Source organism: Lathamus discolor, chromosome Z (assembly GCF_037157495.1).
Source record: "Lathamus discolor isolate bLatDis1 chromosome Z, bLatDis1.hap1, whole genome shotgun sequence".
Classification (NCBI taxonomy): Eukaryota; Metazoa; Chordata; class Aves; order Psittaciformes; family Psittacidae; genus Lathamus; species Lathamus discolor.
This window is the reverse complement of record NC_088909.1, coordinates 34,993,058-35,006,262: the sequence shown is the minus strand read 5'-3', so window position 1 is coordinate 35,006,262 and position 13,205 is coordinate 34,993,058. Positions and strand designations below refer to the sequence as shown.

General features: G+C 43.3%; 1 protein-coding gene across 1 annotated transcript in view; it reads left to right on the top strand.

The window, feature by feature from the left end:
- Positions 1 to 13,205, top strand: part of MSH3 (mutS homolog 3) — a 120,572-nt gene that overhangs the window by 48,715 nt on the left and 58,652 nt on the right. Inside the window, 2 exon segments of the mRNA XM_065662488.1 lie at positions 3,072 to 3,156; positions 3,888 to 3,997. Coding sequence (XP_065518560.1) covers positions 3,072 to 3,156; positions 3,888 to 3,997 — 195 coding nt within the window.

Here is a 13,205-nt window from a genome sequence, read left to right as displayed (position 1 = left end):
GGTGTCTTTCTTATCTGAAGAAAGCTAATGCTTTTGAGAGACTTGTTTTTACCTCTTAAGGCTGAATAGAGATTCCTGCAATTCTTGTCTGAATATATAGGTTTGTTGTGTGGTTTATTCAACCTTAGAAGTCTCAAAGACATGGACTCTAGGGGTCTGTAAAAGGTAATTGAGCAGAGAAAATCTGCTGCTTAGTAGGCTTTCCATACAGTGCCTTGCAGCTTCGCTTAAAGCTTTACAGATTTGCAAAATTAAAGTAGTTGAAAACTACTGATCTGAATAACATGCATTTGCTTAGACTGGGTTATTGAGTAACAAATTATATGTAGAATCTCCTATGGAGGGAATAATGAATAAAGCATGAAAAATGCCCTTTACTGCAAGTTCCTCAGGAGGCGGAATGACCAAGAAGATCCAATGTCACAGGCAGCACAAAATAATTGAAGTATGAGGATGTAGTTCACTGTCCTAAAGCAATCATAGTAACCCATTAATACTCATCAAGTGTGGTAAAAAGTAATTTTATGGGTAGGAACCTCTTACTCATGAGTATTCCGCCAAAGTTTCCTAAATCTTACTAGAAGCTTGTGTTTCTTCCTCTTCCCCTCCCCCACTTTAATTTTTCTTAGCCCAGACTGCATAATCCTACCTTGCCTTACTCCTCAGTAGCAGACTTGCCAGCTGTTTCCATCACCTTGTTATGACACAGTTGCAAGCCTGTTTCACCGTCACCTGCAGAAGGGATTACAGGATTGTGATCCAGTTAAAGTGACTTTGAAGGGTCTGATAGCAGCACGTAAGAATTTCTCACAAGCGATGTGTTGAGACCCTTGCTGCAAAACCGGCGCTGACTTAGTATTTGTTTACAATCTTCTTCTTACTCCATTTGGTCCTTACGTTTCCGACAGAGACTCTTGTCTTTTTTCTCTTTTTTATCAAATTGTCATCCCAAGCTGAAGGAAGATGAGGGGGTGGAGGCAAAACATGTTCTGTGCTGTGACATCTGGAATTGTTGGTTGGGCATATACTGCCGTTGATCTTGGCTATTATTCATATATTCTAAGCTCTCAATTACTGGGGTTAATAGCAGGGTAGAATAACTCAGATAAAGCAAACACCTGGATAATAGAAAACACATAATATATGCTGTGAGAACAACTTCAGCATGTCTGATTCTGAAAGAACAGTAAATACACTCCACACTTGCAATGGAGCAATCAATTGTTTTTAAATACTACTGGAGAGCAGGGCTGCTGTGAACAGAATATGCTCTGTGTTAAGTGCTCTGAAGCCATCTGAGGGGGGAAAACAATAGACATAGTAAATCCACTACCTTGAAGCTCACATATGAGTGATTAAGGCTTGAGAGAAACAGCCAAAAGTTCCTTTTTGCTGTCAGGAAGAGATGGAAAGGCATGGCTCCTACCCGGCTGCGTTTAAGAAATCGCAGGCTGCAGTAGTGGCAAACTGAAACACAGCAGCAAATGGGGAAACTGCAGTTTAGGTAGGTCCTAGATGGAGAAGATGTGCTTTCGGAAGAGGGGGTAGGGTTTTGTGGTTGATCATAGGGATTGGGAGCCAAGAAGAAATCATTCCTGCTTAATTTTTCCCAGCGTCAGCAGTTGTGATTGAAGATAATAAAAGGAATTATTATGTTGTTGCTTATAAAATACTGTGTACTGTGGAAAGTGCTGCTGCTTTTGCCTCCCAAGGTTTTATTTTACTGGTCAACTTTGGTTGCACACTAGAGCAGAATAATTAGGACTGTGGTTACAGTTCTGAGTCAGCTCTACTTCCAAACTCATTGAACTTCTTGAGGGCATTCAGTTGAATCAAAGTTTATAAATATCTTCATATATATATATATATATATATATATATATATAGATACCAATATAGATATTGATATAGGTAGATATATCCTGTGGAAAATACTCCTAATTTGACCCATTACTTAGGAACAAGTTTGCTATCAGGCGCAGACACCTACATACAGAATAAATATATACCATTAGTCTCTGAATATGTTTCTGAAAGTTTTAGTGCTGGTTATATTTTTAATGCAGCAATAATGCAGCTGTGTATGCCTGACAGAAAAGTTTGAGCATTTGGGTGCTCCCCCAGAGAGTTTGAAATTGAATGCACTGAAACAAATTTTGTGAAAAGTCAGTAAAACAGTTTTAAATCCTACCCAGCAAATCATTCTGTTTAGTCTAAGACAATAAAGAGTGCCCTAGATTTGTGCAAAGGGCAGTCAGCAGTATGATTAACCTAGACAATCATGACTTGATTTGTCAGAAGCATTTAGTGAGGATCTTGCACTTCACATCACGGTCCTGACTACCACATGTGTATGTCTGAGACTGAAATAATTTTCAGGCTTTTCATGAAGGCCTGAGATCCATAGTTTCTCAGGAATCTGATACGATTATTAATGTTGATTCTAAACTAATGTAACTTTTGGGTTGGTCTCATCCAGTTTTGTTAGGGAGCATCAAAAAGTCAAGTAATTGTAGTCATTGTTATTTCATATTAGAAGTAAAATCACGTAGTTTGAATATACTCTATTTTAATTTTCCTGAACAGCTTGTTTAAATTTGTAGCACTAGTGGAAAATAATAATGTGTATTTTGATGTGCTGGTTTGATGATCAGCTGCGCTAAAAATCTGTTCCACTCTTAGAGCAGTAATTCTTAGTTCCATCCTTGCCCCATATCATACAGTGGTCATAGAGAACACTAACAAAACCATACTTTTTCAATTTCATCAGATACTGAAGAGGGGGTACTTTCTTAACCATCTAGTGGATCAGGATAAAGTAACAGGAGAGCTGGATTTTATTCTGAGCTTTGTCACAGTCATTGTAGGAAACTGGGAAGTGAGTCATAAATCTTGTTTTCCCAAGCAGTAAATTAAAAAAAGTCATCAGTGTTGTGTTCTTTTATTTATTTGAATAAATTTTAATTTCCCACTTGATTTTTTTATTTTACATAACTATTGAGTTCTCTAATGTGAGACTGTTAGGTCTGTTCCTGGATTTAAAATATAACATTTGAAATTCTTCCCCCCAGCAATTTCAAACAGTTGTCAAGTGAAACTGAATATATGACAATTAATGGGACAACAATGAAAAATCTTGAAATTATCCAGAATCAGGTAAGAACAATGTAGTGTTATTTTTAAAAAATGCTGAGATTTTCGCAGGTGTTTGACATTCTGTTCCCAAGGATGTTTGTTAAGTTAGTCTGTAAATCTCACTGAGAAGGTTTAAATTATTTTAAATGGGATCAAACTGAAGGAGGATTCCATTTTCAGAAGCATAAATGAATGTTAATGTGTGCTGGCTTTTAGTATGAATTAGGAAACTTACTGCACTTTGACTAGCAAAGAGCTTTCCTAAAGTTTGAGTTCTTGAGCCAGCTGCAGTCAAGAGATACGACTGCAGCAGGGTTTGTTTTGCCTTTTGTGCTACTGCACAGACCTTTATGCTCAGACATAATTTAACATATTCCAGTCATCTTCTGGAAGGACTTTCTGGCTAAAGGAAAGACATGCTTGAGTATCTTATGATACATACCTACTTTATGTAGAGCATTATCAGTGAACAGGTTCAGTAAACAAATGTGTATTTGCCATATCTTAAAGTCTTAATCAGAATGTTTAAGTAGTGTGGTGAATTTCTGTGACGTCTTTCCCCAGAATCCTTCAATCATAGACTGGTTTGAACACGTGTTCAAAGCCAGGTTGGTCAGGGCTTGGAGCAGCCTGGTCTAGTGAAAGGTGTCCCTGCCCATGGCAGGGGTTTGGAAATAGATGAGCTGTCTGAACCAGTCTGTGATTCTACATCATTGATTTTTCAGTTAATAATGCCATTTTTTTATTTTTAGACTGATATGAAAACAAAAGGAAGCCTACTCTGGGTCTTGGATCATACTAAAACTTCCTTTGGACGTCGAAGATTGAAGAAATGGGTAACCCAGCCCCTCATGAAATGCAGGTGAGGTAGTTCTTTATCTTGGCCTAAATCTGTATTTTATAATTATGATGCTGAGTATGGCCAATGTATTTATTTTTCACAAAGGCCTGAGATCAGATAGTGTGCTCAGGAAATAATAGAAGGTGTGGACATTATAATATATAGGCTAGAAAGAATTAAACATCTCTGTTTGGGCACAGAAGATCTAAGTAGCTCAGGGTAGTATATTGGGAGCAAGACAGAAATTCATATGCAGAAATCACATTGGGTACAAATTCTAATTCAGTATCATTTTTAAGACAGTGGGTGAGTATTACCTTCTATTGGAGGATGTCTTATTCCCAAACTTGCCAATTAATGTTTTATGTCTTTCTTTTGCATCATGAGCATTTACTTCCTTAATATATTTAACTTATTCTAAAGTAACTATGGATGTTATCAGTGTATACAGTGTATTGCGTATGAAAGTATTTCTTTCATTAGTTCTTAAATGTGATGATGGGTTGGTCACTTTTGTATTTTGAGGTATGTTTTATTTATTAATGCTTTATTTTGTAATACAGTTGTGCTTTTTTTACTAGTTTGTCTTGAAATGGACTCTATCTTCCCTGATTTTTATTTGCAGTTTTTATTGAAGTGTTGTGCTTGAATATGTAATAAATAACAGTGTTGAGGGATTTAATCAGTCTATTTCGGTATGCTTTTTAAAAAAAAATAATCTTTCTGATAATAGCTTTTATACATCTTACCCACTTCAAAAAGGCTTTTGATGTAACCATCCTAAATAGTATTAGACTTTATGGAAGTTAATTATGTACCTGGTGTTCACCTTAAAAGCATATATATAGATTTTCTGGGCCACTTTACAAGAATAAATTGAAATAAATTGGTTTATTTCTTTTTCTGCCCTTGAGGGCACCTTGTGGCCTTCGGGGAATTGTTTGTGAAGTTATCAGCTGGGGGAGCCAGAGCGCAGGCTCTGGTCTGGCATGGTGGCAGCACAGAGGATGGGAACCTGAAAAGGTGTTCCTTAATCCATTTTGCTCCCAAATGATCACATATCTGATGTAACAGCTGAAATACCATTCAACGGTCAAATAGACAAACTTCCTATCTAGACACAGAGGATAGAAAACTGCTTGTATGGGGACTTCAACCCTTCCTGCTTAACCAGTAGATTTAGTTTGAATTCTCCCATCCCTCCAGCTTTACAAGGTTGCGAGTTTGGTTTCTTGTCTTTCTCCTCTGCTCTTTGCTACTTCTAGAGACTGATAAATGTTCCCTTTTTCAGCCTTCTTAGTATGAAAGAAGGTTTGATGGCTGGAGATGACAGGAGTCCTCAGCTAAACCTAGAATGCTGTTTTGTTTCTGTGTATTTCGCCATTTCTGAATGCTGATCTGTAATTTCACGTACTTAGTGCATCAGACGTTCAGCAGTATTATTTCAATAATGCACACAAGTGCACTTAGAGAACATTCTGTAATTGTAATTCGCCTGTGCCTCCTGGAGTGACATTTTTAGAGGAATTAAGATTTCTGTACTGCAGCTTTTGCAATCAGTGTGTACGTGTGGTTTTCTTGCTGTATCAAAAATGAGAGGGTGTGATTATTGCTTTGTGCCTGATAGTTGAAAATCACTTGGGATGATAAGTGAATTTCCAGTGGAGAAACCATATAGTAGGTTGAGTAAAGGTAGAATGTGTACAGGGAGCTCATTTGGACAAACTTAGAGATAACCATTAGATCATCAGTGGTGTAATACATTCAGAGAATTACAGTAAAAGGTTTTAAACATTAGACATTTGCAATTCTGAGGTAAAAAAAAGGCTTAACCAAGAAAGGTGCAATGTCCTTGCTTGTTCAATACAAAGATAATGAGATAAGAATTTATGAGTCATCAAGGACTGAGCATTTTAGGAGGAATCAGAAAATTTATTGCTTTTTGTAGGAGTTAATATCTTCATGGATCACAAAAGTGTTATCTTGCCTTGCCTATCTGCCTTTGAAATGTAAGTTCTGTCCGGTGCCTTTCTTGCCTAACTCCCGTGAGGGAAGCAGAAAGAAAAGGAAATAGAAAGATGAGTTGGTTGGAATATATTTGACTGAATGAGATTTGCTGTATCCCAGTGGAATTTCAGCAGGAGAAGGAGTAAAGCTGTGTATTATCATACTCAACAGGAAAAGGGCTAAGGACTGGTATCATGATACAGTGTTTTAGCACAAGGTGATCTTTGCGTGTTTGCATGTGTGCAACATCTAAAAATAATTTCTTTCCTAATGCGAAATTAATCTCAGATCCTCTGAAGCTGATGTGAAACCTTTGCTTTTTCAGTAGCTACAGGAAGAGGAAAAAGATAAGCTTTATGTAGGCCTGGTTAAGCAAACCTGGATCTGGTTTGCATCTTATTATATAGCGGTTGTATGTAATGGGTGCGTTGTCTTACGATGGTGGTATAAAAGAAAGTCAAGGAAGATGCTGCCCTCCACATGGACAATCTTAAACTTCATCTCTGCAGAATGTGTCTTTCCTTGTCTCTCTGTTATCTCCATGGTTAATCCCTCCCAGCCTCATTTTACATCTCCCTTTCCTGTTCCCTGAGCTATAGCAGTGTGTCCTGGATTCAACAGCAGCAGTCATTTTTCTCCTTCTTAGTAGCTGGTGCAGTGCTGTGTTTTTGACTTTCGGCCTGGGAACAGCGCTGATAACACCAATGTTTTTAGTTGTTGCTCAGTAATGTTTACTCTGACCAAGGACTTTGTGAGTCTTATGCTCTGCCAGGGAGGAGGGGAGGCCGGGAGGAAGCAGAGACAGGACACCTGACCCAGACTAGCCCAAGAGGTATTCCATACCACAGCACGTCATGCCTGGTATATAAACTGGGGGCAGTTACCTGGAAGGGCTACATCACTGCTCGGGTCGGGGTGGATATTGGTTGGTGGGTGGTGAGCAGTTGTATTCTCTCCCCTTGTTATTTCCCTTATGATTATTATTATTGGTGGTAGCAGTAGTGGTTTTGTGTTATTCCTTAGTTACTGGACTGTTCTTATCTCAACCTGTGGGAGTTACATTATTTTAATTCTCCTCCCCATCCCTCTGGGATTAGGGGGAGAAAGAGCAGGGAGTGAGTGAGCAGCTGCATGGTTCTGGGTTGCTGGCTGGGCTTAAACCATGACAGTTCTTTTTGGTGCCCAATGTGGGGCACAAAGGGTTGAGATAATGACAGATCTGACCAGAGTGTGTCTAACTGTATTTGTGATAAGCATCCATTGTTTCAGATTAATATTCACTCATCCTGTGAAAGCTGCAGCTTCAGCCTCTGGTGAGCAGGTTCCCAGATGGAGTGAAAGCGCTGATTTTACTCCAGCTCCTGTGATAACGAAGAATAATCCCTTTCAACACGACTTAAGTGTCCAGCGTTGTGATGACTATTAGAGGGGCCCTGCCTCCAGCCAGGTGAACATAGGGGACGATCGCATTTACTGGACTGTGTGGATCAGATGGCCTGGCACATCAGTCCCACAGAAGTATAAGGCTCTAGTAAATACCGGTGCACAGTGTGCCCTGGTGCCATCAAGCTCTCAAGGGGTGGAACCTATCTATATTTCTGGAGTGACAGGAGGATTCTGAGAGTTGACTGTACTGGAGGCTGAAATCAGCCTGACTGGGAGGAAATGGCAAAAGCACCCCATTGTGACTGGTCCAGAGGCTCCATGCATCCTCGGCATAGACTACCTCAGGAGAGGGTACTTCAAAGACCCAAAAGGGTACTGATGGGCTTTTGGTATTGCTGCTTTGGGGTGAGAGGAAATTGAGCAGCTGTCCACCCTGCCTGGTCTCTCAGAGGATCCTTCTGTTGTGGGGTTGCTGAAAGTCGAAGAACAACAAGTGCCAGTTGCGACCACAACAGTGCACCGGCGGCAATATCGCACCAACCGAGACTCCCTGATTCCCATCCATCAGCTGATCCGTAGACTGGAGAGCCAAGGAGTGATCAGTAGGACGCACTCACCCTTCAGTGGCCCTTCAACTGGCCCATATGTCCAGTGCGAAAGTCTAACGGAGAGTGGAGACTAGCAGTAGACTATTGTGGCCTGAATGAAGTCACACCACCCTTGAGTGCTGCCGTACCGGACATGCTAGAACTTCAGTCTAAATTAGAGTCAAAGGCAGCCAAGTCGTATGCCACAATTGATATTGTCAATGCATTTTTCTCAATTCCTTTGGCAGCAGAGTGCAGGCCACAGTTTGCTTTTACTTGGAGGGGTGTCCAGTTCACTTGGAACCGACTGCCCCAGGGGTGGAAACACAGCCCTACCATCTGCCATGGACTGATCCAGACTGCACTGGAACATGGGCAAGCTCCAGAACACCTGCAATACATTGATGACATTATTGTGTGGGGTGATACAGCTGAAGGAGTCTTTGAGAAAAGGAGGAAAATAATCCAAATCCTGTTGAAAGCCGGTTTTGCCATAAAACAGAATAAGGCCAAGGGACCTGCACAGGAGATTCAAATTTTGGGAATAAAATGGCAAGATGGATGTAGACAGATCCCCACAGATGTGATCAACAAGATCATCAACAGCAATGTCTCCACCAACTAATAAGAAAGAAACACAAGCTTTCTTGGGTGCAGTGGGGTTCTGGAGAATGCACATCCCAAATTTCAGTTCAATTGTAAGCCCTCTCTTGTCATGTGACCCAGAAGAAGAATGATTTTAAATGGAGCCCTGAGCAACAACGAGCCTTTGAGCAAATTGAACGCGAGATAGTTCATGCAGTAGCCCTTGGACCAGTCCGGACTGCGCCAGATGTAAAAAACGTACTCTACACTGCAGCCATGGAGAATGGTCCCATCTGGAGCCTCTGGCAGAAAGCTCCAGGGGAGACTTGAGGTTGACCCCACAGCTTTTGGAGTCAGGGATACATAGGATCTGAGGCCAGCTATACCCCAACTGAGAAAGAGATACTGGCAGCCAATGAAGGGGTTTGAGCTGCTTCAGAAGTGATTGGCACTGAAGCACAGCTCCTCCTGGCACCCCAGTTGCTCATGCTGGGCTGGATGTTCAAAGACAGGGTCTCCTCTACACATCATGCAACCGATGCTACATGGAGTAAATGGGCTGCACTGATTACACAACGAGCTCGAACAGGAAATCCCAGTCATCCAGGCATTCTAGAAGTCATCATGGACTGCCAGAGGGCAAAATTTCGGAATGCCACCAGAGGAGGAGGTGATGCGTGCTGAGGAGGCCCCACCATGTAACAAACTGTCAGAAAGTGAAAAACAGTATGCCTTGTTTACTGATGTGTCCTGCCGTATTGTGGGAAAGTATCGGAGATGGAAGACAGCCGTATGGAGTCCCCGACGACAAGTTGCAGAAACTGCTGAAGGAGAGGGTGAATCGAGTGAGTTTGCCGAGGTGAAAGCCATCCAGCTGGCCCTGGACATTGCTGAACAAGAAAAGCGGCCAGTACTTTATACTGACTCATGGGTGGTGGCAGATGCCCTGTGGGGGTGGTTTGCAGCAATGCAAGCAGAGCAACTGGCAACGCAGAGGTAAACCCATCTGGGCTGCTGCACTGTGGCAAGATATCGCTTCCCGAGTGCAGAACCTGGTGGTGAAGGTACGCTGTGTAGATGCTCATGTACCCAAGAGTCAGCCCACTGAGGATCACCAGAACAACCAACAAGCGGATAAAGCTGCTGAGATTGAAGTGGCTCAGATAGACTTAGATTGGCAACATAAGAGTGAATTATTTTTGGCCCGGTGAGCCCATGACACTTCAGGCCATCAGGGCAGAGATGCAACATACAAAAAGGCCTGTGATAGAGGGGTGGACTTCATTGCCCAGGTTATTCAAGAGTGTGAAACGTGCTGCAATTAAACAAGCCGAACGGTTAAAGCCTCTTTGGTATGGAGGATGATGGCTGAAGTATAAATATGGGGAGACCTGGCAGATGGACTATATCACACTCCCACCAACCCGCCAAGGCAAGCACCATGTGCTTACAATGGTGGAAGCAACCACCGAATGGCTGGAAACATACGCTGTACCCCATGCCACTGCCCGGAACACCATCCTGGGCCTTGAGAAATAGATTTTGTGGCGACATGGCACCCCAGAGAGAACTGAGTCAGACAATGGGACTCATTTCCAGAACAACCTTATAGACCCTTGGGCCAAAGAGCATGGCATTGAGTGGGTATATCACATCCCCTACCATGCACCAGCCTCTGGGAAAATCGAACGGTACAATGGACTGTTAAAAACTACACTGAGAGCAATGGGTGGTGGGATTCTCAAACACTGGGATACACACTTACCAAAAGCCACCTGGTTGGTCAACACCAGAGGATCTGCCAACAGGGCTGGCCCAGCCCAGTCAGAACTTTTACATTACTGTAGAAGGGAATAAAGTTCCTGTGGTGCACACAAGGAATTTGCTGGAGAAGACCGTCTGGGTTATTCCTGTTTCAGGTAAAGGCAAACCCACTAGTGGGATTGCCTTTGCTCAGGGACCCAGATGTACTTGGTGGGTGATGGGGGGAAGATGGGGAATTCCCGTGTGTACCTCAAAGAGATTCAGTCTGTGGGGAAAACAGCCAATGAACTCAATTATATGATGTTGCCTGCTATGTAGTACTTTTATAGCCCACCAACTAGATGTCTTCAGGTCACCAGCGACTGGCCCTGACTTCCCTCTGACCATCATCCCAACAGAGAATGAACTTTTATGAAATCAGACGAGTTCTGGGGTAGCATCAGCAAGCAATGATGCAACACTGCACACAGCCTCTCCTGCTCTGAAAGACTGTTACAAGAGGTGAAGCCCAGCATCATGGACCGGATGAACTCAGCAGCTTTATAGGGATTGGTCCACACGCTAAGGAATGATCTTTGTGTGTGTGTATGTATATACACATATGAGACGAGTGATCGTGCATTGAAAATGTGGGATCTGAGCATGATGTGAATGGTGTGGAATAAGGGTGGATACTGTCCTGGGTTCAACAGCAGCAGTCATTTTTCTCCTTCTTAGTAGCTGGTGCAGTGCTGTGTTTTTGACTTCCGGCCTGGGAACAGCGCTGATAACACCGATGTTTTTAGTTGTTGCTCAGTAATGTTCTCTCTGACCAAGGACTTTCTGAGTCTCATGCTCTGACAGGGAGGGGGGGAAGCCAGGAGGAAGCAGAGACAGGACACCTGACCCAGACTAGCCAAAGAGGTATTCCATACCACAGCACATTATGCCAGTATATGAACTGGGGGCAGTTACCCAGAAGGGCTACATCACTGCTTGGGTCGGGGTAGGTATCGATTGGTGGGTGGTGAGCAGTTGTATTCTCTCCCCTTGTTATTTCCATTATTATTATTATTATTATTATTGGTGGCAGCAGCAGTGGTTTTGTGTTATACCTTAGTTACTGGACTGTTCTTATCTCAACCTGTGGGAGTTACATTCTTTCAGTTCTTCTCCCCATCCCTCTGGGAGCAGGGGGATGAAGAGCAGGGAGTGAGTGAGCGGCTGTGTGGTTCTGGGTTGCTGGCTGGGCTTAAACCATGACACAATGCTGCTTGCCCAGTCTGGAGTCTAAACAGAGTAGGCCGTTCTAGAATGAATATTGCATCCGTTGCCTTATTCAGTGTTAGTGCCTGTGCCTTTCTCAGCTGTTGATTCTTGGACAATTTCAAGAAAATTGTTTCCTTAGTACCAAACAAACACATTGCTCGACCTTGTCAAGGTGGCTAAATTAAACAAAATGGTCAAAACTGGAAAAGAGAGACAAATAGCACAATTATTATTTGGCAGATGAAGTTGCAAAGCCACTGTCCATCATATTTGAAAAGTCATAGCAATCAAGTGAAGATCCCAACAACAGGAAAAAGGGAAATACAGCTCCCATTTTTCAAGGAGGGGAAAGACTAACACCCGGGAAACTACAGACCAGGCAGTCTCACCTCTGTGCCTGGCAGGATCTTGGAGCAGATTCTCCTGGAAACCATGCGAAGGCACATGAAAAACAACAAGGTGCTTGGTGACAGCCAGCATGGCTTCACTAAGGGAAATCATGCCTGACCAATTTGGTCTCCTTCTATGATAGGGCCACCATAGAACTGATGGACAGGGGCAGAGCAGCTGACATTGTCTGCCTAGGCATTTGCAAAATGTTTGACACTGTCCTGCACAACATCCTTGTCTCTAAACTGGAGAGACATACATTTGATGGATGGACCATTTGGTTGATAAAGAACTGGCTGGATGGCTGCACACAGAGAGTTGTGGTCAAGGGCTCAATGTCCAACTGGAAATGGGTAATGAGTGGTGTTCCTCAGGGTTCGGTGTTGGGACCAATCCTGTTCCACGTCTTTGTCGGCGACATGGACATTGGTATTGATGCACCCGCAGTAAGTTTGCCAATGACACCAATCTGTGTGGTCCAGTTGACATGCTGGAGGGAAAGGATGGGATCCAGAGTGATCTTGACACGCTTGAGAGGTGGCCACTGCCAACCTGATGGAGTTCAACAAAGCAAGTGCAGGGTCCTTCACCTGGGTTGCGTCAACCTCAGGCAGAGCTACAGGTTCAGCAGAGAAGAGATTCAGAGCAGCCCTGCGGAGGGCTTGGGGACCTTGATTGATGAGAAACTGAACATGAACCGGCTTCAGTGTGCGCTCGCAGCCCAGAAAGCCAACTGTATCCTGGGGTGCATCAGAAGGAGCGTGACCTCAGGTCGAAGGAGGTGATCCTGCCCCTCTACTCTGCTCTTGTGCGACTTCACCTGGAGTACTGTGTACAGTTCTGGTGTCATAAGAAGAACATGGAGCTGTTGGAGCAAGTCCAGAGGAGGGCCATGAGGATGATCAGGGGACTGGGGCACCTCCCATATTAAGACAGGCTGAGGAAGTTGGGGCTGTTCAGCCTGGAGAAGAGAAGGCTGCATGGAGACCTCATAGCAGCCTTCCAGTACCTGAAGGAGACCTACAAGAATGCTGGAGAAGGAGCCTTCATCAGGGACTGTAGTGGTAGGACAAGGGGTTTAAACTTAAAGAGGGGAAGTTCAGGTTAGATATAAGGAAGTTCTTTACTGTGAGGGTGGTGAGGCACTGGAACAGGTTGCCCAAAGAAGTGCTAAATGCTTCATCCCTGGTGGTGTTCAAGGCCAGGTTGGACAGGGCTTGGAGCAACCTGTCCCAGTTGAAGGTGTCCCTGTCCGTGGCAGG